General features: G+C 32.9%; 1 protein-coding gene across 1 annotated transcript in view; it reads left to right on the forward strand.

The window, feature by feature from the left end:
• Positions 1-25,347, forward strand: part of NEK7 (NIMA related kinase 7) — a 180,834-nt gene extending 155,487 nt beyond the window's left edge. Inside the window, 3 exon segments of the mRNA XM_043962734.1 lie at positions 1,185-1,279; positions 5,501-5,614; positions 21,907-25,347. Of these exon segments, the coding sequence (XP_043818669.1) occupies positions 1,185-1,279; positions 5,501-5,614; positions 21,907-22,017 (320 nt within the window). The 3' untranslated portion in view covers positions 22,018-25,347.
• Positions 25,348-27,745: the final 2,398 nt, after the last annotated feature.

The raw sequence follows: 27,745 nt of genomic DNA on the forward strand, positions 1-27,745 counted from the left end.
TTGATGGTTGGTCAGACTCTCTCCCTTTCTACCCTGATGAAGAATTCCTTTGCAGTGTTGAGGTTCAGATTCTCATTAGGATTTGTAGTAAATACCAAAAAATGCTCTTAAAAACTAAAAGAAAAGAAAAATATCCTACTTTGAATAAGTAGCCAAGTATGCCAAACATCTAAGTAGATTTTGCCCCAAGCAAGTAGGTCTCACAAATGTTCTCACCCTGAGATCTTCTTCTGGCAAACCCTTAGGCCAACGAGGGTGAGATAATTGCCATCTCAGTTTGTGCTTTAAAATATTTACTTTGGAAATTACTTCAGTGATTGACTTTGGAGACCTAATGATATATATTCCTTTGGTTTAAGTACTGATGTTTACCAAGTATTAAAATAAACCAAAGGAAAGAGACATGAAGAATTCAATCAGCAAAACTATTCAACTATAGTATCTTACTTTTAAAATGAGTCATAATAAAAATATTTTCTCATGTTTTCCTCCAAAGACTTTGGAGAGCTTCACGTATGTCATCATTTATCATTTTAAAGTATAAATATTCAGCTTCCTAAAATGGAGCAACTGAGGCACAGACTATTTAAATGAGTTGTCCTCTAGCCAAGTTTTTCATCAGAGCTAAGACTAACTAGATTATACAATATGTCTTTTGGTAAAAAATAAGAAACAGGATTTATTTTTGTAACCCTTGTTAGTTTATTTAGTATATTTTGCTATTTTTAATTTAATAAATTAAATCACTTTAAAATAGCTTTAAATTGCTATTGACTATTCCAGATGTGCAAATCAAATGTGTATTCAATGAAAAAATAAGTCAAGATGAAATGAATCTGAGTTTCCTTATTCAGCATTTGTTTACTCCATTTTTAGAGTTTTATTCACCAGAGTTAAGCCTAGACCAATCAAAAGCAAGTAAATTGAAATAACTGCCACCCCAAAAAACATATGTGTTTTATATGCTATAGTTTTTCACATGGTATTTCCTTTCTGGGTTGAGTAGGAAAAGAGGAAAAATAAGTATTTAGCTAGGAGAAATCTCAACAAAACAATGGTCTAAGTTTCTTTAGATCATAGTTTTAGAGTCATTATATAGTTAGTGAATTAATGCATATGCTTTAAATATATCTTCCTCTTTATTTTAAAATACTTACTTGTTTTTGTGGACATTTCTCCCCCAGTGGGTACACCTTACTACATGTCTCCAGAAAGGATACATGAAAATGGATACAACTTCAAATCTGACATCTGGTCTCTTGGCTGTCTGCTATATGAGGTAACCCTAATAAATCCAATAAGTTTGATATATTGATGTGCTTTTACTTTATGCAAGTCTCTTATAATAGGATACTTGTTTAATATTTTATTTACAGATAATACCTGCCATTTAGCTATTTAATCATCAAGAAACAATTTAATAAACAGCAATAAGAATGAAATTTACTATTCTTCACTCTAATTTTGAACTCCTACTTTCAAAGTATGTTGAAAATATACACAAATACCTCTGAAAACTTGAGTCTTTCATAAAGGGCTTTACTTATTAAAATGATAAACTTCCTGTATATTTTTGCCCCTTATGGATTTTATACTTGAGCATTCAATATAGATATACTTTTTCTAAATCACATTAGTTTTAACTGTTACTGATATTTATTTACTTATAGTTAAATTTGACTTTAATTATAGTAAGTGGGTAGAGTGTACAGGCAGTGCATTTTAGATATTTTAATTGATATTTTTTATTAGTAAAAACACTTGAACTGTTTTTTCAGTTCTTTCTTCCATCTAATATATGATAGAATTATTAAAAGACTTCTTAAAATATAGGAAGCAGTCACCTAAACAAATATAGACAAACATTTGAAATTGGAAGAGAAAACAAGTTGAAAACATTTATATTATACTGCAAATGATATTTTAAAAAAATATATCAAAAAAATAATATAATTTTATTTTAAACATATGAATTTTCTTAATTAAAATATTTAATGAGAAAGATAAATGGGAAATTATCCTATTTCTTTATTTCTAATAAAATATAATGAAAAAATGACTCATACATGGATTTACTTTTATAATTTAAATACAAAAGAGAAAAAAACTGTTAGCCATATGGACTTTAATGCTGAGTTTTCTAAAAATGATTTCCTTAGTCTGTTGTATTCTATTTCATGTAAAGCTAACTTAGAATAATATATGGATATGATAATTTCAAAATTGTCCAACCAGGACTTTGACATAGCTTTAAAATGGGCATTTCAAATTGGGCTCAAAACACAAAACAGAACTGTGTATTTTATCTTTATCATGGGGATTAAAAATTAGAATTTGAGCTCTTTGTTTTTAGGCACCTAAAAAGTTTATTAATTTTGGTTTTGCTTCTGTTAAAGATTACTTTAAAGATATCTTAATAGTGTTTAAATAAAACTATTTTAAATATCCTTAGAAGCACGGTAATATTTAAAATTTGCTCTAGTGAAAAATAACTCTGAAACAGGATAGAAATAAAATATACTACTTTAAGAAACTTGATAAATTATAGCAATTTTTAGATGACTTTGGTATTTAGTTTAACAGACTGGTTTAATTTTTAAAGCCAATTATTAGAAGAATATGTAGCTTAGTAAATTATTCAGTATAATATTTAGATAACTTGTCCTACTTTAAAACAATAGTATGATATCATCCAATATTTTTATCTTAAATAGCATTGCTCTATAATGTTTAAACCAACTAATTCTACAAGTATGTTTCAGTTAGATGTTGACTTAGAAGGTTAAATGCCATTTTTTTTTTTACAAAACTTAAAATAAAAAAGCTTAATAGAACTTTAATAATGGTTTCCTGGAAGTTTCTTATAATGTTTTAAGTTCAGCCAACCCCCTCCTCTTCAGAATTGAAATAGACCTTTCATACTTTGCCTTGGTTTTTCTGAGGCACTGACCCATTTTTAGTGCATGCTCTAATTAAAACGCTCATCAAAATGAAAGCATGATATCCTTAAGACAACCAAGTCTTCTCTACCTCCTCCCATCTATGTGTTATATATTGTATATACCATTTAGAGTTTGAAGTATTTATTGTGTTAATTTTATTTTTGTATTTTGTATTACTTTTATATTTTCTCCAAATAAAAATAATTTAGAGTTGTGGCATTTTAGTAAAGATCGAATTGACCTTTACATTGTACCTCCTTTTCAGATATGTTTTGATGTGACTTTCATTAACATTATCCAGAAATTGAATTTTTAAAAACAATCAGTGAATAAAGCATCATGTTGGTAACATTTTATACCAGATCTCACTAAGGATTGACTGTTAACAATTTAAAGCTAGGAAGCCTTTTTTTAAAAAATGTACCTTAAACTCAAAAAATTAGACTTTCAAATATTCCTGAAACCTCAAAAAAGCTAGCTGTGCAGTTTTAATTGATATGCAACAAAGTAGACTTTACTAATTAAAATCAAGATGCTGTGCTTTTGCTACACGGACCTTTACATGGAAAAGTAGGTTTTACACATTTCCTTTATTGTTCAGCGCAGCAATTGCATCCTTACAGGGTTGTAGGTTGGTGGCTTACAGTTCAAAAAAAAAGAGAGCTGCCACCAGCCCCGAAGACAGACAGTGGGCTTTCGTCCCTCAGACACCCCCAGAATACTAATCAGGAAAGTCAGACCCTGGAGGTCAGGGAGCAAGTCAATCATTCTAGCGATCGTCTCAGTGTGGAGGATCAAATTAGCCTGAAAAATTCAGCTGCTGGGAGGAGAGGGCGAGCAGCTGTCAGGGGCAGCATCGAGATGCACTAATGAACCAGATGAATAGTGCAAAAGCTTGAAAATAAAAACAGGACAGTTGACATTTTTCATCTGTCAAAGCAGGAGATGCATGAAAATATAGTATTCCTGTTTTAACTCCTTAGGGGACATTCAGACTTTTTTTTTTTTAACACTGCAGTATTCAGACAAAAGTACCATAATGAACTCCTAGCATATGATAATGACTGTATATACATTTTACTTAACATTTTTACATACATTCAGATTCCTTAATTTTTACCTCTGTTTTACTGTTAGAAGGCATTTTTAGTGTTTTATTTTATGGTAAGGCATGCCATCACATAAACTAAAAGTTATGACTGCTAGTGTAGTTTAGCTTTGAGAAAATTCTTCTTGAGTTCAATGTTCCACGTTTTAGGACATCTTGATAGCTTCCTATTTTCTTAAATTAATATGAAAGTATTCATCATTACATAAAGAATTAAGTTCAGGGAACACCTGTTAGAGGAAATATTTCTTCATTTATTTCATGTTTTATGACCAACCTAGCTACCCTTCATACTGAGGTTCTGAAGGAGTTAAAACCAATTCTGGAGGACCACAAGACAGATGAGAGCCATTTTCAGCTTGTCCTGTCCCTGCTGAAGCTCACTGAGTAGCGCAGCGTGGACTAGCGTGTTTCACACACACTCTGCCTGTCTGGGGAATGTACACATTGTCCTTCCAAAATCAAACTTATTAGCACATGTAGAAAAGGGTGACTGACTTTGGGGCAGCATGGCACTCTGTGTTGCATTCATGCTGCTGCGGTTCAAAGATTTAGAAGGTTTTGAACAGGATAGGAACATTTTAAATTGAATTTTAGTTTGTAATCCTACTTACTTGAGTACTTGTTTGCACTTTAAATGTCAAGTTAGAACATGGTCTTAAAATAAATGTTATATTCAATAGTGTCTTCTTTAAAGTTTGGCATTCTTTGAGTAGATTTCTTCTGAAGAGAATACTTGTCTTTTCTGTAGTGGGCACTGGTATTTCCACTGTGCCTCTAAATTGAGTTTCCATATACTGTTGGTGGTTTTTTTTTGTTTGTTTGTTTTGTTTTGTTTTTAGCTATTACTGAGAGAAATGGGAGAGATTTGGAAATTATTTCAAACTGTGTTTCTTGTTTTGCTTTTGTAAATAACACATTTTTAAGACTGTATGTGTGTTTTTGTATGGACTCATTTTTCATCTAGGGTGACCTTTCTTATCTCATGTAAAAATTAATTTCTTCTTCGTCTTAAAACTTAATCATCTTTTGGTTGAATTAAATTTTTACTGTAACTTTATTATGATTTGAACATATGCTTCAAATGTACTATAGTAGTCTAGTTATCGATAGGTTGTATGATATTGTTGAGTCATTATATTTACCAGAGAGGAACTTTAAAATGTTAGCTATTTTCCTTTTCTAAAAATTGCTAGGTGCTAACTACAAAATTTAATTTTTGTCAGATGAGAAAATGTCTAGCAAAATTTAATTTTGGGGAAAAAGAGAATTATATCTGCAGTTACTTAAATTGAAAATAAGTTAAGATTTGAAATTTAAGCAGTTCTCAGGACAGTCAATATACTAAGAGTCCATATTACAGTTTTCCATCACTGCTTTTAATCTGTTTGATTAAACATACTTTTGAATTACCATCTTACCTTATGAGTTTTGTTGGGGCATTTCACAGATGGCTGCATTGCAGAGTCCCTTCTACGGAGACAAAATGAATTTGTATTCTCTGTGTAAGAAGATAGAACAGTGTGACTACCCACCTCTTCCTTCAGATCACTATTCAGAGGAAGTAAGTCATTTTCAAATCCACGTGTTCTCCTGCTGTTCCTTTTGCTAACTTTTACATTTTATTAAGAAGTTATACTTTCTCTAGAGATACAAATGAATAGCATAAGTGGCAGAAGCAGCACTTTTCACTGCTTTCATTCTTTCTCAGACTCACTGGTTAAAGAGTTGACTCTGCAATTCATAAAGTGATGCACAACACAGCATGTGGTTTAGTATAGATTGGCTTCTTCCTAGGTATGGCAAGAATAGTAGCTTTCTTTACATCACACTATGCATAGCAAAGGGTAAAATTAATATTAGATTCTTGTTATATTTTAACAGACAGCTGTCCACCAGTCTTGCCATCCCTTTTAAGAGGGCTTATTCCTCCTCTTCTCTATCTCAGACAATAGTAGTATAAGAAGATTGATGCAAAGTTACTTTTTTCCCCTTGTGTCCCCCTGCCCCACATCTTTTGAAGAGATTGACTTATCTCCCATTTCTCTATATACCCCACACATACAATCTTACATTTTCTTTTCATAACAGTCCTACCACTGGCTCTTCTTTTGAGTCAAATTTCTTTTGTGAGATGTTGTGATGTTATTGTAAGAGATCAACCCCATATGATTTTTTTGAATAGAATCAAAACTCAGTCATTTTTCTCAGGTTAAATCTTATGTTAGTATCCTTGTTTTTGAGACCTTAAAATAACTTATTTTAGGTTTTATCCAATATCACGTTTTAACATAATTAAGCATAATTTTTGCCACTGTTGAAAAAAATTACATTGTTCTGAGTCAAGACTAAAGTGTAGTTGGCTAAGTCTTTGAGAGAGCATTTCAAAATAATAGGTACTTGGGATGTATTCAGAAAACTCAGTACAGTTTTATTGCATGTTCTGATTAACAGTATGGATCTTTGAACAAAAGCAAGTAGAAACAAAGTTTAAATTTGAAGTTATAATTTTCACTTATGATGTAATCTTGTCATTCTTTTCATTAAGAAATGAATAGCTGCCTATTGTACTTTTGTATAGTGTAAAAAATTGATACTGTATGTGTATACTCAGAAATAAGAAACTCTAAAATATCTTTACCATCATTAAAGCTTTGTGCTCTTGAAATATTCTTGTACCTCTATGCAATAAATCCATTTCACCCCCAGTTGATTTTATATTAAAGATTGCTATTCAGTTTGTATAATATTCACAATGATAATTTCCCCTATACTTAAAAAATTGATATGGGGTTGTTTTAATGATTTTACTTATGAATCTAAAAATAATTTAAAAGTAGCATGTCTTTACGTGATTTTTTTCCCCAGCTAATGTTATATTAGCCATTTTTAATTATTATTTTGGGGGTAGAATACAAATATGGCATTTCACATAACCAACTTCAGAACTGTAGGCCTAGAAATACAGTAGAGTGTGAACAATAATGCAGAATGATAGCGAGAATGTCAGGGGCCGTTCTTTGTTGTGTCATTCATGCTGTCTTCTTTTTTCCATGAAGCCCATGAATATTTCACATATCTGCATCCTCATCCCCTATTCTTCTTGACTAATTTTCAGACTGTCTGAATTTGCATTTCACATGGTAGCTGATTAGGAGATGCCGAGTGCAGCAGTGAAGCCTCAGCAGGCGGTTACCATGGTGACCTTCAGCAGGATTTTAATGATGATACCACTAGTGGTTCGTTGAAGTCGGCCTGCCTGCAGGGCTACTTCACTGGAGCTAAGTGTGAAGTTGGATATACGGATTCTCAGCCAAGGGGCAAATATCAAAGTCTGGCCCAGATAGAAGGTCTTAGAGTTAGGAAAGGGAAATAGATTCCACTTTTTACTTCACTCTATATAGTTTCCAGTTTGGGGGGAAAAAAGATACAAAGCAAAACATGTTTTATTTTGTTCTTCCAGAATGACAGTGTGATCACCCATATTGGATAAATCAGTTTTTATGCTTAGTTAAAAGAAAATGTATCATATTTCTAGCTACATATACAAAATATTATATATATATAAGAAGTGACATATATAAAATATTGCAGGCTATGTGATAATGTTCCTTTCATTCATTTAGATTTGCAAATCAGTTTCCAGGATGAAGGAGCACTTTGAAATACATACATATACATATGTGTGTTTTTCATATAAGAATATAAATGTTTCTTCCTTTCTTTAAATATGAACAATTATAGTTTTATCTTTAGAATTTTTAAAAATCATTCAAGATTATAGTTAGCAAAGAACCAAATAGAACTAGTGCTGAGTTATTAGAATAATATCCTAAGCATTTTGTTTGCAGTCGTCAGTTTATAAAACTGTCTTCAGTTTGGTACTGTTAAGTTGGTAAATGGTAAAGTCAGACATTCAGTAGTGAGCCCAAATAATGATCTTTCAGAATGAACTCAAAGAATAAATTCACTGTGTACCATCACTCTCTGTAAATCAGTAGTCCCAATGCTCAAGAAAACTATGTAATATTTGAAAAATGTAGTTTATGAGCAATTTTCTACAAAGTAGTTTTCTACAAATTTTTCCCAGTTAGTATAGATGTAGTATAATATGTGCTTATAAAATTGACTTTAATAAAGATCTGCCACCCAAATTGGATTTGAAGTAGTCTATCTGCATTTGAAACATGACAGAGAATAAGCAACAAATATCAAAGTATAGATACTACTTGAATTGGAAATAATTTAATGTGGATAATCTGAATTATTAATAGCCTAGTGACAGACAGCTTTAAAAGTTAGAAGCCCCCAAATATTTTTTTACATAGTTATCACTGTTTTGAAGACTCTCAAATATAAAATTCCTGTTTGTTTCTTTTGTTTTTAGCAACATTACATTTTAAAATATATAGTTGTACAAATGAAAATGAGCAAAGATTTTATAGATAATTAACTGATATGTCAGATCTTTAGTTTTAAAAATACATAGTGACATTTTTCACGTATGCATATGACAATCCTCTTATATAATTAATTATTTTAAATGATAACTCCTTATTTAAAATGTTAGAAAATTCCCACTTTACACTTTTTAAAGATGCCTTTAAACTATCATTCTTAGAGAATAGAATTCTTTCTTTCCCCAAGAATGGTGGGCTATGAGACTGGGGATTGTTCTACTTTTTTAAAAAAATTCTCCTATTGCTAGGTCAGAGAGAAAAAATTTTTTAACCTCTGTTACCTCCTAGTTTAATTTGAATTTAGTCATGCAAGCAATCTTGAAATTGACATTATTAGATACTGGCTAGTGAAGAGCAGAAGGTAAAGGTAAAGAAGGTAACAACAATAAAATTATTTTCTTAGATCCTCCAGAATGAAGCATCTTCATACATGAAACATCCAGTGGCTATGTATTGAAAAAAAACAAAAATCGAGTGTTTCTCAATAACATTTTAAACCACTCTTGCCCCCCTATGTCCCAAATTTGGCTAAGTAAATTGCATAGTATTTTTTTTAAAAGATGAATTTTTAGATTTCTTTGGTTGCCTTTAATAATTCTGTTTCAGCCTTGGGGCTTGAAGAAGTATGTTCAAGAGTATGGAGATTGCCAGTGAAAGTAGAAAGAAGTAGAAAATTGGAATGAAAGGGCCCATCAGGAAGTGAACTTGGTATGAGTAAATAGAATGGTTCAAGTTTGAGGACTGGAAGAGATTAAATGGAGAGGAGTAATAATAAACCATAGATCTTTACAAGAAGAGGCTGAAATTTGCTTCAGAAAGTATTGGCAATCCATTTTTCAGTGTATTCCCTTTTGAAGAAGTAGATTATAGTATTGTAACATGAGAGGAATGTATTCTTTCTTCATCTTTGCCTGTTGTCAAATGCTTCTTACATCTCCAATCAGATATCACCTCCATGAATCCTTCCCTCATTCCACTAGTCAGAAACATTTTTTTCCTTCTGCAAATTTTCTTAGTGCACTTTGTTTGGCTCTCTCTCACCCCATTTCATTCTCCTCTCTGTTATGCTTAATTTGCATAAATATATCCATTTCCCTCCTCTACTCATTGAATTGTAAGTTTCTAAAGATGTCAGGAACAGTATCTCTCATCTTTGTAACCTAGCACCAAGCTCAGTGCCTTGTACATAATATATGCTTAATAAATATTTGATTAATTATTCAACAATTCAGATTAATTGAGATGAAGTTTTATATTTTTATGGTTGCTTTAAATTGACTAAAATCATAGAAACATTTCATGGAGAATTTTATATTTCTGCTATACTTTGCCTGTAATTGCATATCTTCACAAAATTATTATTAATTTGCTCAGAAGTATTAGCCCCATTTTTTTCTAAAAGAAAAAAGTAAAGCTTAGTGATTTAATTTAAAAGTGAGCTTAAAGTATTATTACTTTGATTATCTTTGAGGACTTGTTAGAACCAATATGTCTTTATCTACAGAAATTTAATCTTTATTTGGGCTTAATACTTCAAATTGTATCATAATCACAAAGAAAAATAGTGTTTATTTTCAAATTCTTTAGATACACTCATTTCCGAAAAGCAAATTAACTTTTATAACATTGACTTTTTAAAAAGTTACTTTCTTTCAGATAGCTAATGTCTAAGGCCTCAAAAAGTTTAATCTTAAAATAAATATTCAAAAACTTAGAAAAGCATTTTTTCCTCTGACCAATGATGTTTTACAGTGACATTATTACTGCATTTTAATCATGTCCCTCTGTATTTCAGTCACGTAATAGCACAAGTATTCCATCATTGTCATCATAACAGTTGATTTTTATAGTGTGCTTTAAAATTATTAAAGCATATATTGCCCGTGGTCATATCACTAATAATTCTCAGATATGGTCTATGAACCCAGTCCTTCAGTACTCTTCAAGGACAGCTCCTGACTCACCACCTTCATACTGCCACTCTTTTACACTTATACTATTTATATTATTGTTTGTTTGGGGATTATCAATACTGATATGTCACCTAAAACATTTCTGTGAACACAGTAAGTTGCTTTTATTTAGGATATGCCCCAGTACTTCTACCTTCTAGTAATTATCTACTTTTCAGTAACAATAGTTGCTTTTAGGGAGATGAGCAGCTAAAAGTAGGAATTAAGAACTCTTTATCATTTTTTCATTTTTGCATCCTGAAGACCTAGCAAAGACCTTACACGTACGTAGTAAGTGCTTTCTTGAAGTTAATTAGGAGAAAAGTTTGTTTGTGTTTTTATTGATATGACTTGTTGATGTAGTACCTTCCCTGCAAGGTCTTTAATTTCATTTGAGCAGGAAAAATCAGCAGCCTTTTTAGTTTTATACTATATAGTGAAAATCTTTGAATTCCCTAAGTATTTAAAATAAAATCTGATGCAAATTATGCAAAAGACCAGCATGTTCTTTGACTCAGCTGTGGAGACTAAACCAGTCTATATACGTATACTATACTTTTTCTTAAATCCTGTACAGAATATTGTCTTGTACAAAACCTGAGTGTGTCCTATAGTAATCATGCTCTTTAGAGAAAGACAATGAAAATAAAAGAGATCAGTAATTATAATATAAATAAAACAACTTAATTTGCATCCCAAAGAAATGTTTTTTAAAAATCTTTGTCAGCAGTTTTTCAGAATATAGTAGTAATTGAAAAACAAGTAAACTTTGACAACTTTGGCCTAACTTTTAAAATTGAATTAAATTGATTAAGTAGATATATAGAATTTCTCGTGGTCAACAAATTTATTTTTCATGGCTTGCTTCTGATTAAATTTGTATTTATTTAATGCGTTTTATTTTTCAAACCATTTATATTGCAATTGTCTTATCTCATGTTATCAGTGTTTCAGAGAAAATATAGGTGGTGTTAGCCACTTTTTGCAAGTGAAGAAACAGATACTGAGAAGTATATGGAAACAAGTTGCCCATAGCGACAAGTTTGTGTCATTGCAAAGATTACAGATGAAGTCGCTGTCAAGTGATCTTTCCACCGATACATACATTCTGTAGTTGTTTCTAAAAGTGATTTTCAAATAAACTTTTTTATGATTTGCTACCCTTACGGTTGACATTTCTCAATTTTTCTCCTTTTAGTTTGTTCCTGTGTACTCAGTGTATTAGCAAAGATCACCTCACTTATGAGATGATAATATGATTTAGCTGCTAATAACTTTAAAAATTATATTATTATGTGTATATATATAATATATATGTGTTCATATATATCACTCTCACTTCCTAATGACCCCTATTGAACTATCTCTAACAAAGAGAAATAGTTAAGCAAAATAAAATGACAGATGAACAGAGATGTGTCATCAGAGGTTCCTAGTGGTGCAGTGGATATACTCTTAGTCCTGAAGTCAAGAAGACCTGAGTTCAATTCTGGCCTCAGGCACTTGCTAGCTGAGTGACCCTGGACCATTTGCCTCAGTTTTCTTAACCATGAAATAAGCATAATAACAAGCACCTCCCTCACAGGTTTGTTGTGAGGTTCAAATGAGATAATACTGTAAACAGCTTAGCAAGGTGCCCGGCACATAGTAGGCACTATATAAATACTTATCCCCTTCCCTTCTCCCTTCCCAGTGTCAGAGTAGCCTATTACTTTTAACAAGAAGAAAGACATAAGTTTCATTATCATCTCTCTGTTATCACAATTGGCCATTACACTATTATGAAATAATTTCTCTTTTCTATATGTATAATGTTCTCTTTCTCATTTTCTCTCTATATATGTTTATATATATACATACATACATACTTCTCTTAGTTTTGCTTTCTCTTCTCTGCATCAGTACATACAAATATTTTCAGTTATGTGTCTCTGAATCTGTCATTCATTATTTTTATAGCATAATAAAATTCACTGTGTTCATATGCCACAGTTTTTTTGCCTTTCCTCAATGGGCATTCACTTCATTTCCAGGCTTTTGCTACCAATGAAAAAGTGCTACTGTGAGTGTTTTGGTATTTGTGGAACTTTTTCCTTTTGTCTTTGTCTTCTTTGGGATATATACGTAGCAGTTATAATGTGGAGCAAAAGATATGAACAGTTTAGTAATTTTTCTCATTTAACTTCAAATAGTTTTCTAGAATGGTTGATTTGTTTCATAGTTCTGGCCAAGAGTGTATCCCTATCTTCCCATAGCTCCTGGAAAATCAACTATTTCCATTTTTTATTATTTTTTCCAGCTTAAATTATGTGGGATGAAATGAGTTTGAATTTTTATTTCTCTTATTATTAGTAATTGGAGGTTTTTCCCCATATGATTGCTGTTAGTTTGCAATTTTCTTTTGAAATGTTTCTATTCTTTGACCACTTAACTATTAGTCATGGTCTTATATATTTCTTTTGACTTTCCGTATATTTTAATTATCAGCACTTCATCAGAGATAGATGGTACAAAGATTTATTTTCCCATTCAATAGCTTTTCTAATTCTGTCTTCACTGATTTGTTGGTAAATACTTTTATATGATTAAAATTCTATAGACTAGCGATAGAGACTGAATCTGTGATTTTAGTGGTAAGGGAACTCCCTCTCCCATTGCAGGTTGTTAACTTCTCTGCAACTTTTAGGCTTAGAAAGTTTCCTGGAGCACTGAGAGCTTATGTGACTTTTCTAAGGTCACTCAACCAGTGTGTGTCAGTATCCGTTATATGTCAGGGTCACAACCTGTCCCCAGGTTTTCCTGGCTTCAAGGCCAAGTGTCTCCACTATTCTGCGTCTCTTAAAGTTCTGTCATTTACCATTTTATGACACTTTTTGTCTCTTGTTTGATTAAGAATTCGCTATTAATTGTTATCTATTCTCTTTTTTTCTTTCTTTTAAAAAAAAAGCCATGTTCTTACCTTGCATGTCCATTCGGAGCTTATTGTGGCATGTATCAGTTGCTGGTCTAAAACTTTTTTGCTGTACCAACTTTTAGTTTTCCATAGAAATTCTTGCCAGATAACAAGTCCTTCCCCAGTAATTTGTGTTCTTGGGTTTATCAAATCCTGGGTTTCCATGTGTGATTGCTTCTGGGTCTTATTTATCTGGTCCATTCCATTGAAATACTTTTAAAAATGCTATCCCAAAGTTTTTGTGAGTTCTACTTTATAATTTCATTAAGATCTGATAATGATAGGTCATCTTTATCCCTACTTTTTTTTATTATTTCCCTTGAGGTTCTAGACACTTTATTTTGAATTTTGTAATGATTTTATTCAATTCTGTAAAGCATTTTCCTTTGTAGTTTGTTCGGTGTGGATGCTTTAGTAGAAGCTGCATTAATTTGGCAAAATAATGTGGCACAGGGGAAGGAGCTACTGGCTATAGAATCAGACCTCGGTTCAGATCCTGCCTCAGCCACAGTATGAACTTGAGGAAATCACTGAACTTTTCTTGGTCTTCAGTTCTCTTAACTACAAAATTTAGAGACTGGACTAGAGAACCCTAAGGTGCTTCCCAAAGCTGAATCTGATCTCATAATCACTTCACCAGAAGTATATCACACAGGGGAAAAATAATCACAGTCATAGAATAAGAATAATATACCACCTAGAATTTTTAGTTTCTAATATATCTTTCAGGAATTTCAGTAAATAAAAGAATAAGGAAATTGCAAAGTATATTAAAATAATATGCATCTGACTGCACATACACAAGACATGCTATTTTCTATAGTAGAATAAATTTCTTCATTTAATAGATACTTTGGAGGAAGGGAAATAGAATGTAAGCTACTTGAAATTAAGGAGTGTTTTATGGTTTTGATTTTGTATCCATAACATGTAGAGCAAATGCCTTATGAGTAATGTTTGTTAAACTGAGTTGCTGGAGTACTGGGCTTGGAGGACTCCTTTTCCTGAGTTCAAATACAGCATCAGACACTTATTAGCTGTGTGACTCTGGACAAGTCACTTAACCCTGCTTGCCTCACTTCCTCATCTATAAAATGACCTGGATAAAGAAATGGCAAACCATTAAGGTATTTTTGCCAAGAATACCTCAAATGGGTCACAAAGAGTCAGATATGACTGAACAACAATAAAAAACTTCTGATTCCCTATTGTGGAAGCATATTAAAAACCTTTCAGTCTAAAAAAAAATGGCCATAAGGGGATTTGGTTTCTTAACCATTTACTATTTTTTTAGGCCCCAATGTGTGATTTCTTCCATCTAGAGAGTTTCCAGGTAAAGAAAATCTCTACCAATGTAAATCAGCAACTGCTCTGTAACTTAGTGCCTTAGAAAATTACTGGGCATACAAAGGAAGTTAATGACTTGCCCAAGGTCAAAGAGTGAGTAAATGTCAGAGGCAGGAATGCTGTTCTGAGGACAGTACTCTCTGCTACATCATGCTGTTTTTCCACCATTAACTAGCTGAATGAAACTGGACAACTCATTTAACTTCTCAGGGCTTCAGTTTCCTTATCTGTGAAATGAGTTATTTGGACTGAATGATCTCTAAAATTACTTCTGGATATAGACCTATTAACTATTTTTAAATGTAAAGTTTTTCTAATACTCTTATATCCAAATGACCACAGTGAAGTTGGAAAATAAAATTTTAAAGTAAGGCATACTTCAGGTTCATTAAAAAAATGTAGCATGCTTATACAGTTTTCATAAGCAAGACTACATACATATACTTACATTTGTATATATCTATATGTTCATACATACATAGGTATAGATATATGTGTATGTCCCCTACTCCCAAGGTATGAACAAGTTTTTGTTTTTGTTTTTTTAAAGAAAGACTGAAGAATTTAAAAGGCACCTGACCTTTGTTTTATCTCATATCAAAGAATTCTGTTATGGAAAGGAGAGTAAAAAAAAGGAAAAAAATGTCTCGTATATTTTTGTTTATTTTTAAATGGAATTAAACAAAATTTTAAAAATTATATTTCATCTGAAGATTCGCCATATTCCTTTTTTTGCACTTAACTGAATAACAGCTTAATAACATGTGTGTGCATGTATTCACAGGAGTAATTGAAATTAAACCCTACCATGTTAATTGCCATTTATGGATTCTTCCCAAGAGATTCTCTGTAGAATGTTTAAATATGTATGTTAATCATAGCCTCCACATATTTTAGAGGTAGACCTATATATCTATAGTTTTATCATAATTGAACTTAGATGTGGAAATATTAACTGAAATGAGAATATTTTGAACGCTGGAAAGGTAAAAATATACAATAGTGTACTGTACCTGCTATGTAGCTGAGCCCTTATTCACATGTTACTATTATTTTTAACATTTGATATTTTTAAATACATTTAAATTTTTCAAAAATTTTCCCTAAAAATTGTTTTTTATGTATATGAACTCTTATCCTTTGTAGCATAGATTGACCACATTATTGAAATCTGCCATGTTGAATTAAATCTCTAAAGATCTCTGAAAGACCTATTTTTGCTTTAAAAAGCATAGTTAAGTAGGGTCTCTGTTCACATATCCTTCTGAAGTGGCCCTGGAGACTTTCTTCTTTAAGAAATGAATCCAAATTGGTGCCCTGTTTTAGCTGTCATATGGGATCATGCAGAACCTTCTAACTTGTCCTGCAGGTCTTCCAGAGTTTTCAAATGGCATGGAATTATCTAAATTCTTATGAAATATAAATATTATATGTCTTTGTAATATTAGTTGTTTCTCTGTTGGTCAGTCAGTAGTGTACTGCCAATACAAGTTGACAATATCAAATGATTTTCTGTATATATTCAAAGCAAAAGGGGTGTTAACACCCACTTTGGAGCACTAAAATATTTGTCTTTGGGTAGATGGAAATTGGGACTATCTGGGAGGCTGACATAACATAATTGGTCTCAGAGGGATTAGGTGGGAGTGGGAAAGAACAGTACCAATAACGCCACTTTTTAGTATTCTATTGAGAAATGTACAGTGACCCGAAGTCATATTACACAAAAAGCTTTATTGTTATTATCTGGACAAGACTGAAATTGATAGATAATAATTTATTACCTTGGCAAGGACTTATAGTATTCTTTTTCTTTTAGTGTATTTAATACAATCCCACTGATTATTATTAATATCAGAATTGATGTCTCTTGACAAAAATGCATGAACATTTCCCTCTACTTTGAATAGAGAAATTCTTAGGAAATTATCTTTCTGTTTTATAATTTGTATATAAATAGATCTATATACTGGGCATTAGAAGTTTTATTTTGTCTTAACTTTGGAACACTTTTTTTTTAAGTTTCCTTTCTGGATTTCCAAATTTCTTCTGATTTCATAAACTATCTCTTTTGTTCAGATTTAATATCCTTAAAAATAGTCTGTCGGGATTTTCAAATAATAATTATTTCAATGTATTATTTGATTATGCAGTGGTATTCTGCAGTTCATTGTCACCTGTGTTTGACAAAATGAACTTTTAAAAAAATATGTAAGTAATGTATATTATATGACTGTTTGGGGGAGGGGGACATAGAGATCATGAGATTTTTTTTTTTTTACTTTTGACAGATTTATATTGTAGCATGCATTTATTTTGAAGAAGCATATTAATATCTTAAAAGCATTAAATTGGTATCAAAGAAGATGTTCTATTTTATGAAGTCATTTTTGTCCAGTGTTACACAGATACTTTTTAGTTTTTTTTAAATTTCAATGTTTTAAGAAAAGTACATCTAAAATGCACGTTTATTTTTGGCCTTGCTTATCATGTGTGATCCCCATACTTCTCCCTCTGTATCTGTAGCATCTAGCATCTCTGCTGGGCATGTTGCCTAGTTAGTCTCCCTAAATTGTTCTTTCCCTCAGTTCAGCTTTTGACTACCAGAAGTGCTAGTTCTCTCTTGAATTTGTATAGCTCCCTTTTCCATTTTCACGTCCCCAGAAACTTTTTCTGCTCTTACTTCATTAGCCATTTCTCTCTGCTCCCTTCTGGATAGGGTGTCTCCTTTTGGTCCACTAGCTTCACTGAAAAGTTCTATGACTTGGGAAAGAAGAAAGAGAGGGAAATCCCTTACCCCTTCCTGCTTCCCTCTGGTGAAGGAGCAGGGGTCACATACCGCAAAGTTAGTTCCTTCCCGAATTGTTGATTCCCACCTCAATTCATGGCAGAGTTGGCAAGCTAACTATTTAAAAGCCACCAGGGATGAGGCCAATCTTTGACAATACTGGCAAATTGGCTGCTCTCCCTTCCATTTCAGTCAAGGAAACTTTTTCATATTTCTTAAGGAATACAAGATATAGACACTTTGCACTCAGCTTATTAAAAAGTAACATTTTATTATCTTCCCCTTACTTTCTATGACTTCATCCTGGGCTTAGAGGAGTAGCAAAACTCCTTTGGTGCATTTACAAAATTCATTTTACACACTGCTTTCAGGAACAGATTTATGTTCCTTGTATTCTGTGCGGTACTCTTTTATATTATTTTAAATTGGATTTTTGGAAAGAAAATATTTGCTTTATGTGGACACAATAAAACAAAGAGAAAATTTAAAATTAGCACTGATGAGCATTTAAAATAATTTCTGTTCATTTATTTAGTATAACCGATAACAATCAATGAATAAACATTTATTAAATGCCTACTGTATGCCAGGCACTGTATTAAGCTCTGGGGATACAAAAAAAGAGTGAAAGAAAAGACAGTCTTTGCCCTGATGGAGCTTACAGTCTAATGGGGGAGACAACATGCAAAGAAAGCAAGTGTCTATATAGGATAACTAGGAAATCCTTAACAGAGGGAAAGCACTAGAATGAAGAGATATTTGAAAATGTTTCCTCTAGAATGTGGGGTTTTAGTTCAGATTTAAAGGAAGCCAGGGAAGTCAGTAGTGGAAGCAGGAGAGAGATCCAGAAATGCCAGAGAAAATGCCCTGCCTATCACAGCCTACTTATCCCTGAGAGAAGCATTCCTCTCTAGCACTTTAGGAAACTTCCAGATACAACTGACCAGATCAAATACCCCATACTGATTCCACAGAGCATTACTCAAATTATAAAGTTCTACATTTGTGGTTCAGTCTTTCAGTAGTATCTGACTCTTTGTGACCTTGTATGTGGTTTTCTTGACCAGGATACTGGAGTGGTTTGTCATTTCCTTCTCCAGTGGATTAAGGCAAAGAGAGGTTAAGTGACTTGCCCAAAGTCACAGAGCTAGTAAGTGTCTGAGCCCATACTTGAACTCAGTTATAAATATCCAAGTGCAAAATGTCCCAAATTATTCTTCCCTCTCCAGGCAAAATTCACCCTTAAGAACTTCTTTTTCCCTCTTCTTTCCCTCACTTACATGTTGAAGCCAAACTACTAAAGTTATCTCAAACAGCTTCCACTGTCTATCCTAAAATATCTCCTCCAATTCCTCCTTTCTCCCACCTCAAGGGAGAGTATGCTTTTCTCCTCCATCTTCTTAAACAGGTTATTTAATTTCTAATCTCTGAGCTTCAGCATCCTCATGAAAAGGAGGCTTGGAGTAGATTATAGCTCTTCAAGATGGAAGGGTTCTCAGAAGCCAGCCAGTCCATCAAAAACTTAGGCAGGGGACTCTGCAGACACATACTCCTGTATTCAATTTCACTTGGTGTTTTTCACCTCCTTCCCAGGCATCTCATGCCACTCATTTGCACGTCCAATATTTTGATGTTTTTCTTTATATTTCCCTGCTGCATAAGATTTTAATGAGAAAGGTACTTTGTAAACCTTGAAGTGAATAATCATTATTTGAACAAATATCCTCATTTCATAGCAACCTGCCTTAGCATGATACGGTGCTGACTGGAAGGCCCTTAGCTACCCACAAAAAGGCACTAATTCACAAGGAAACCATTCAAGGAACTCATAATTATTGTATCTGAGATTGCACCTGTCTTAGTGTCCCTACTCAGCTCATTGAGTAGTCCTTTCTGTTATTTATTTACTCCTGCAGGTATTTATTTCAGTGTTTCTCCTTGGCCTTTGCCCTTCCTGTTCAGACTCCCCTCTCTCCTGTCTTTGACTTAAAACCGTCATTCACTGAGTTCTACAATTCGTAGTTACCTTCAACATCGGAACTCTGACTTAATATATAGGAATAACTGCCAGATTTATCTCATCTCAGTTATAGATTATGGTAAAAAGAGGCCTTTTGTGGCCTAGCCAGAGAACCTAGCCACCAAATGTAACTTTGTTTTTATGTGAATTTATACTCCAGGTTTCAAATAACTGGCTTATGTTCAACCTTTTGGAACACAGCATTTTTACAAACTAAGGACTCCTATATTTACTTTAGAGGAGAATTAAATATAAAGTAGGTCATTCTTGGACACCAGACATAGAATTTAGTTACTGAAATATCAAAAACATTTAATTTCTAATACAATGATTCCCATAACAGGAAGAGCATAAGAACACAATTATGATGTCTTCAATGTATAAAGTTCTCTTTTTGTCTTTTATTTTTATCTGGATGCCTATCATATGAGATTTTTGTTAATCTCTTATTAAAAATTGAATTGAAGGAGGGAATTCATTGAGGAAATATAGATTATTTTCCAGATGTAATGGATGGTAAGGGGCAGCTAGGTTGCACAGTGGATAAAGCACCAGCCCTGGATTCCAGAGAACCTGAGTTCAAATCTGACCCCAGACACTTGACACTAGCTTTGTGACCCTGGGAAAGTCACTTAACCCTCATTGCCCTGAAAACAAACAAACAAACAAACAAACAAACAAACAGATGTAATTTACCGCTTCTCTGTGGGGAATGAATTGAAATATACCCTTATGTTTGGGTTCAGAAATAAGATTCACAAACACAAGATAGGGGATGCATGGTTAAAGAACTGTTTGAAAAAATGCTGAGGATTATAATGGACCACAAATTCAATATGAGTGAACAGTGTGACATGACATCCCCCCCCAAAAAAAATTTATAAAAGTGAAAGAGGTCTGTACTGAAAGATAGATAGCTTACAGGAATAAGGAAATGATGCTCAGCTCTCATCTAACCACATTTGTAGTATCGCATTGAGTTCTAAGAAAAGAAATTGATATGATGAAGAGCATTCAGAGGAGAGCAACTTGTGTGGTGAAGGATCTTGAGTTGGTGCCATAAGAGAACCGTTTGAAAGGGGCAGCTAGGTGGCACAGTGGATAAAGCACCAGCCCTGGATTCAGGAGGTCCTGAGTTCAAATCTGACCCCAGACACTTGACACTTACTAGCTGTGTGACCCTGGGCAAGTCATGAAGGGGATGGGGGGAAGTTTGAAAAAATTAATGATGTTTAGTCTGGAGAAGAAAACAAAAAGAGGCAAATTTAACTTTGATATCATGAAAGCTTTTTAACAGTGAAGCTACCCAAAATGAACTATGGGCTATCCGAGACCTCACTGGATGTCTTCAGGCAAAGCCTGCATGATCACTTTGGCTTGGTAGAGTGGCGATTTTTTTTGTGTGGGTACAAGCTGCTGGGGTTCCTTCCAATTGTAAAATTCTTTGATTAACTTTAACAAGGTCGTACCAAAGTTGTCAACTGACTTTCTATTAGTTTTATTAATGTTTGATATTACCTTCCTTTCCATACTTAAAATAATTGTATAGAGTTTCCTTTTTGGTTCTAAGTTTATAAACATTCCTCTTATACAGGTCATATGTTCTAATAAGTCTTGTTTAGCTTTTGTTGTTGTTTTTGGTTTTGGATGAGGCAGTTGGGGTTAAGTGACTTGCCTGGGGTCACACAGCTAGTAAGTGTCAAGTGTCTGAGGTTGGATTTGAACTCAGGTCCTCCTGACTCCAGGGCCGGTGCTCTATCCACTGCGCCACCTAGCTGCCCCTCTTGTATAGTGTTTTTGCTTATTTGTTTTGTTTTTTGTTTTTTGAGGCAATTGAGGTTAAGTGACTTGCCCAGGGTCACACAGTCAGTAAGTGTCAAGTGTCTGAGGTTGGATTTGAATTCAGGTCCTCCTGACATCAGGGCTGGTGCTCTATCCACTGTGCCATCTAGCTGCCCCTCTTGTATAGTTTTTAAACCAAATCAGTATTTGCAAGTATTTAATGCAGAGCATGGTACTTGAAAAGCTAAAGTGTGTCATAAGGATCAAATTTCTTTGAGAAATAACATCAGTTTTCGTAGAGGTATCTAGTCTGCATTTAAAAAAAAATACACACTTTCCATGTTTGTAATTTTTTCTTGTATAAATGTAAAATGCCATTGAATGAAATTTTAGAATTTTATATACCTAATGAAACGTCTGTCCTTTAGGCATAGCACATTTTTCAAATAAAACTGTAAGCATACATAGCTTCTCACAATAAGCATCTCGCCACTCTTGTACTGGTGTCTAATGTGTTTTTGATTTTAAGATTTTTTTATTGTTTTCTTTTCCAGCTCCGACAGTTAGTAAATATGTGCATCAACCCAGATCCAGAGAAGCGACCAGATATAACCTATGTTTATGATGTAGCTAAACGGATGCATGCATGTACTGCAAGCAGCTAAACATGCGGCAGATCATGAAGAACAGAACCAGAAAATGTTCAAGTATTTTTGTGCAGATCACACCTCCCCTCTGTTGTCTGTGTGCTAAGTATAGTTTTTCATGGCTGACTGATGTGCTTTGAATCCTTAACCAGTTTTCATGTCAGTTTCATTTTGTACCAATTCAGATTTTCCCTTACCTCTACAAAAATCACTTGGGGAATAAGGAAATTTTGGTATTAGAACTTGGCAAGTAATAGAACTTTACAATTTGGAATGGTTAAGTGTTTTCAAAACAGTTTTGATTTTTCCTGCTCATAAAATTGTGTTCAAATATACATCAAGTGCCAAAATACTGACGGTGGAGCTTGGCACATGTCATATTAGGCTTATTACCCGAGGCAAAATCTCTAAAGCATGTGTTTCATCTATTGTTTCATCATTCATGGATAAACATGATTGTGAACTTTTAAATAATTATATAATTTTTAAAAGTTGGAGGTGTATCTTTTAGTTCTTATTAATGTATTGCAGTTTTGAAATTAACTTCTCTGAGTGCAGACAAAACTATTTGAACATTTGTGATTTCTCAGCTTATGTGTTAAAAATATAGCTCTGAAATGTGAAAGTTTTGGGAGAAAATGTGAGTCAGACACTGATTAGTTTATATTTTATCTTTTCCTTTTATTAAAATGGTATAAATGAATCCATAAAAAATGGTTAAGGATTTGTTTGGCTGGTGTGATACTCATTTTAAAATTTGCACGTTGCCCAAGGCTTTCTGTGTGTTTTTATTGTTGTTTGTACATTTTAAAACATTTTTCTTTGAATGACTTTGCAGTACTATATTTGAATTCCTTTATCAATTTAAATACATTTAATCCATAAACCCAGTGACAAGATATTACTGTGCATTATAATGTAAGCATATGTTTTTATTCCTATATTTCCTGATGTGTAAGATCTGTCCCCTTTCAGAAATATTTTTTATATTCTGCAACAGTTGCTTTCTTATTTATATTTTTAAAAGTTCATTTTACTCATTTACTGTTTCAATTGTGCAGAGTACATGCTGATGATGCCCTTTTTAAGTACATTCAGTTTATCAGTAATTTTCTTGAATTGAATAGCAAGTTCAGTATATGTTCTTTTACTTTTTAAGATATTGGTCACTGTGTATGCATAGATGATTATTTGTTTTGATGGAGAGGAAGAAAGACATTTTTTGTAATGCACCTGTGGATGTTGATGCAAATAGCTTCAATTATTTGAATATTGAAATATAGTCTTTTAGCATATATTTAAAGCTATAAAAGTAGCTCATTACTTCAACCCCAAATTTTATGAGATCATCATTCTTGTTGAGAAGATTCAAGAGAAGTCCTGTGTTCTGTCCTTCACATATGAAGAGAACACCCAATTTAGAGCTTCTTATAGCTTAAAGAAATCTGCAGAGTGTAAATATAGCACCTATAGTTAAGTACTGTTTTGGTATGTCTTTGGTCTAATGTGCATTTGTTGGTTGTATCCAGTGCCTTGAATAGAATTTTTGAGCCAAAAGAGAATGTTAAGTTTAGTCATCACAGAGAGACACAGTGCTACTGTAAAACATTGGAGTAGATTGTATTGTTAACACAGAAGCTTCATGCACAGTAAGGATATACACTAGAGGACAATCTTGCCCATCATTTTTAATATGCTTTGCCTTTCAAGTATGTGAAAATCTGAACCTTGAATATACAGACAGGTTTTCAATCAATTTTTCAACTTCAAAATTCATAAAGTATTCATGATATAAAATGATTTTATCGTTCTCAAAATTAGTCTATGACATTTGGGGTTCTGCTATATCAATTTTAATGTGAAAAAACTACTTTCCTTTACCTTGAAACTAAATGTACTTTATTTCTTTTGCCCTGACTACATTTTTAAGCAAGCATAGAAATTTATCTGCAGAATTATGAACTGAATCATTTTAGTTGACCATTGATGTCATATTCATTTTAATGTTGCAGTAAAAGTGATTGAGATGAAGTGTTCTCTTGTTGGAACAGGATGCTCTTCCCTTCCTGTGGTCTTTTAAAAACATGGGTCTAAAATTCATTAGCTTGACTATCCACTGTGCCTTGTACAGAAAGATTTGGCCATTCTTGATATATCTATCTTCTAGAAGACCATATGGGAGAAGACAATAAGGCTTGAGGAAGACCCTCACCACACTTTATATGTTGAAGCTATATGTTTCATTGATCATATCATTATTTTGACTTAAATGTGCATATTATTTTTCTGAAGAAACCACTGTGTCAAAAGTCAAATTTTAATTTTCAAAGGGATCATTTCAAAGAAATTATGAAGATGATTATGAGTTGGTTGACTTTCTAAACACCTACAAAATGTTCTCTTTCTATTTCAGTATAAATTAAACTGTTATTTTGACTAAACTAAGCAGTTAAATTGATTTCAGAAGCAATAAAATGAAAGGTACATCTGATTCTAACGCTTAGATGTGGTAACAGTTACCCAGAGAATAAAAATTTGGTGTAACTTTTTTCATATGCAAAAGTTTACAAAGGGTGAATGAAGCATGCCCCTATTTAAATAAAGTGCTCAATAGTATGTGATGATTGTCAATTTAGTAAAAATTATTAAAAACCATTTCATGAATGCCTTACCATTCTAAATAGTATCTATTACAAAACACCTTTCTAGTATCCATATACTGTAGGTGTTGCTGTTAACATTTACCATGATATTTATTTTAACCAAAATGTTATTTGCATTAACTGTTTATTCTTTAAAATGAATGTATTATGTTTATAACCTACAAATGTATAATTATTCTGTGCCTCATTTCAGTAGTACTGTAACACTGACTTGTGAAATACTTTTATTTTGTTAATGCTTTAAATACACATGCTACAATGATTCTCTTAGTGGCTTGAAAACTATACAATATCCTAATATAAATAAAAATATAAAAAATTAAAGAGTAATATGGTAAGATTGTGTACTGATTACTGTTCCAAAAGTCTTTTTTCTAAATAATGTCAAAATGCTCATTTTTCACATTTACTTTGTCACACTGTTGAAACCTAATATTCAATACTACACTTGTAATGGATAGCTAAGTGGGGCCACATTCAGCCCTAGGAAGCAGACTCATAGAGAATTTTTTTTTGTTCCAGACTTTTCTCACCACATCCTTGCCTGTTTTAGGACAGAAGAGCCATAGCTTGTTAGAAAAAGGCATAGACTGTGTTAGATTTTGAGACGTTATACCACCATGTGATCCTCATCATATAGAAATGTTTTTTGAGTGTATTCCATCCCTTTCTAGTTGCTCCTTTGCTGTTTCTCTCTCAAATGATAAGTGGATTCTAGTGATAAGCCTTGGGGCTATAGAGCTCAGTAGCACATTCTGCCACATGTGCCATATGGAAAGAGAGGGGAACTATAACACCTTACTGCCATGATAATGTCATAATAGTATGCAGTATATGTCCTAGCATACCAGATAGTTAACTCTCTTTCCTGCAGAGGATGGGAATTTTATAGCTTATGGTATATACCATATTACAGACTCGAGTTATTTCTAGCTCGTTTTTTTTTCTATAGTTATTTGGACAAAGAAGGAGGTGGGAAGTGGTGAGGGAGAGTGCATTGAAATTTCAGTGTTATTGTAGGATGTTCAGCCATATTATATCTTGGAGCCCCAGTGCCTGTGCTGAAAATCAACATGTGGAAGAGAACCTTAGTCATGTAGCTTTCTCATAGCAATATTTATTCCTAACAATACTATGACATTGATAGTGCAAGTATTATTTTCATTTTATAGATGAGATAAAAGTCAGTGCTTAGGTGACTTTCCTTGATACTCACAACTTAAATAGCCTGGACGGTAATCCAGATCTCATTCCAAGTCCTGGGTGCTTTCCATCATATTACATTGCCTTTCAGTGTGACTTTCTAAAGCATAACTAAGAGAAGCAAGAACTTATCTTTTCAGTCCTGTGGAGGGCACATTGCTTATATACCCTCTAAATATTAAATAAATTTTTTTGTTTATTGTTTTAAAACATTTATGGCCAATATTCCAAATAAATAATTGTAGAAATGAATTATGTGAAAATGCATTGCCCCATGAAACAATAATGGATATGGAATACAGAAGAAAATAAGTTAGCGACTTCTGCCTAATTACTCATTTCCTTATTTACTTAAGCCTGTCAGAAAAGGTTTCTTTATGCTGCAGAATACAGGGTTCATTTTTCTTTCATTTTGCTGGGAATGTGTTCTTAACTGTGATTTATTAGATAAATGTATACAGTGATGATTCAGAGTAATTAAAAATTTCATAGGAATGTGTCCAAATATAGGAGAAAATAATCATTTGGGGTTAATTTCCTTTGATGGTATTTATAGAATACAATTAAGTTGCAATTATTTTTACTTTTATTTGTTTTTCTCTCATCTGTCACAGTGAAGAATATATTTTGAAAACAGAATTTTCCATGTTAAACAGCACTAAACTGTTTAAAATAAACTAAATGTTTATTTTAAGTCGAAAATATTAACCAATGTCTTCCTGACTGTACCGCAATGCTTTCACTGCTTAAACCTTAAGTTAGCTCATCTGAAAGCATAGACTTCATAAGGTATATGTTTTCTTCATAGAATCTTCTGCTGACCAGTTTGCTTCACTGTCTAAATCAAGTTGTTGGCTTATCTACCAAATTCTATTAGAATTATTTGGAATTGCTCAGTGGATAGAGCACCAGCCCTGGAGTCAGGAGGACCTGAGTTCAAATCCAGCCGCATACACTTAACACTTACTAGCTGTGTGACCCTAGACAAGTCACTTAACCCCAACTGCCTCACCAAAAAAAGAAAAAAGAATTATCTGGAATTGCCTTTTGGTATTCAAGAGCTTTCTGCCCTACCTCCACATTTAATTAAAGTAGTTAATGTGTAGTGAACTTGCTAGATCTCTCTCTCTCTCTCTCTCTTTCTCTCTCTCTCTCTCTCTCTCTCTCTCTCTCTCTCTCTCTCTCTCTCTCTCTCTCTCTCTCTCTCTCTGACAAATTAAGGTTAGAGAATTATAAGTTTTAAGCATTTTAGGGTTTACCTACTGCTTATCTCAATTGGTTCTTATAACTGTGAAGTAGGTATAGGAAGTCTTACCCTCCCCCCCAAAAAAAATGGATGAACACTGCCCTAACTCTCCCAGAGAACTATGGTAGGCTACACAATTAATCAACTACTCAAATATTTATTAGTTTGCCTAGGTGCTGTGATGGATACAGAAGCATATATAGTATAAACCCCACCCTCATACACATTAGACCAGTGATGAACTCTTTAGTACTGATTTCAATTTCATTTGGTATACATAGATGAGAGGGATATGTGTGGACTTGAATAGTTAGAAAAGGCATCACAGAGAAGGTACAATTTGAATTGGACCTTGAAGGCTAGATTGAATATATTTTGTAATTCAATTTTATTTTTTCAGTTCTGAATTCTTTCCCTCCTACCTTCCTATTCTCCACTTACTGATAAAGAAAAACAAAACCCAATGCAAATATATATATATAAAATCAAGCAAAATTAATTCCCTCATTAACCATGCTCAAATATGTAAATGTGTATAGCATGTATACATACTATATACATCTATACATGTATATGCATATAATTCAATCTGCACTCTATCATCTAAATCATCTTGGGTTGCTTAACATGTTTC

Source organism: Dromiciops gliroides, chromosome 4, assembly GCF_019393635.1.
Source record: "Dromiciops gliroides isolate mDroGli1 chromosome 4, mDroGli1.pri, whole genome shotgun sequence".
In the NCBI taxonomy this organism is placed as follows: Eukaryota; Metazoa; Chordata; class Mammalia; order Microbiotheria; family Microbiotheriidae; genus Dromiciops; species Dromiciops gliroides.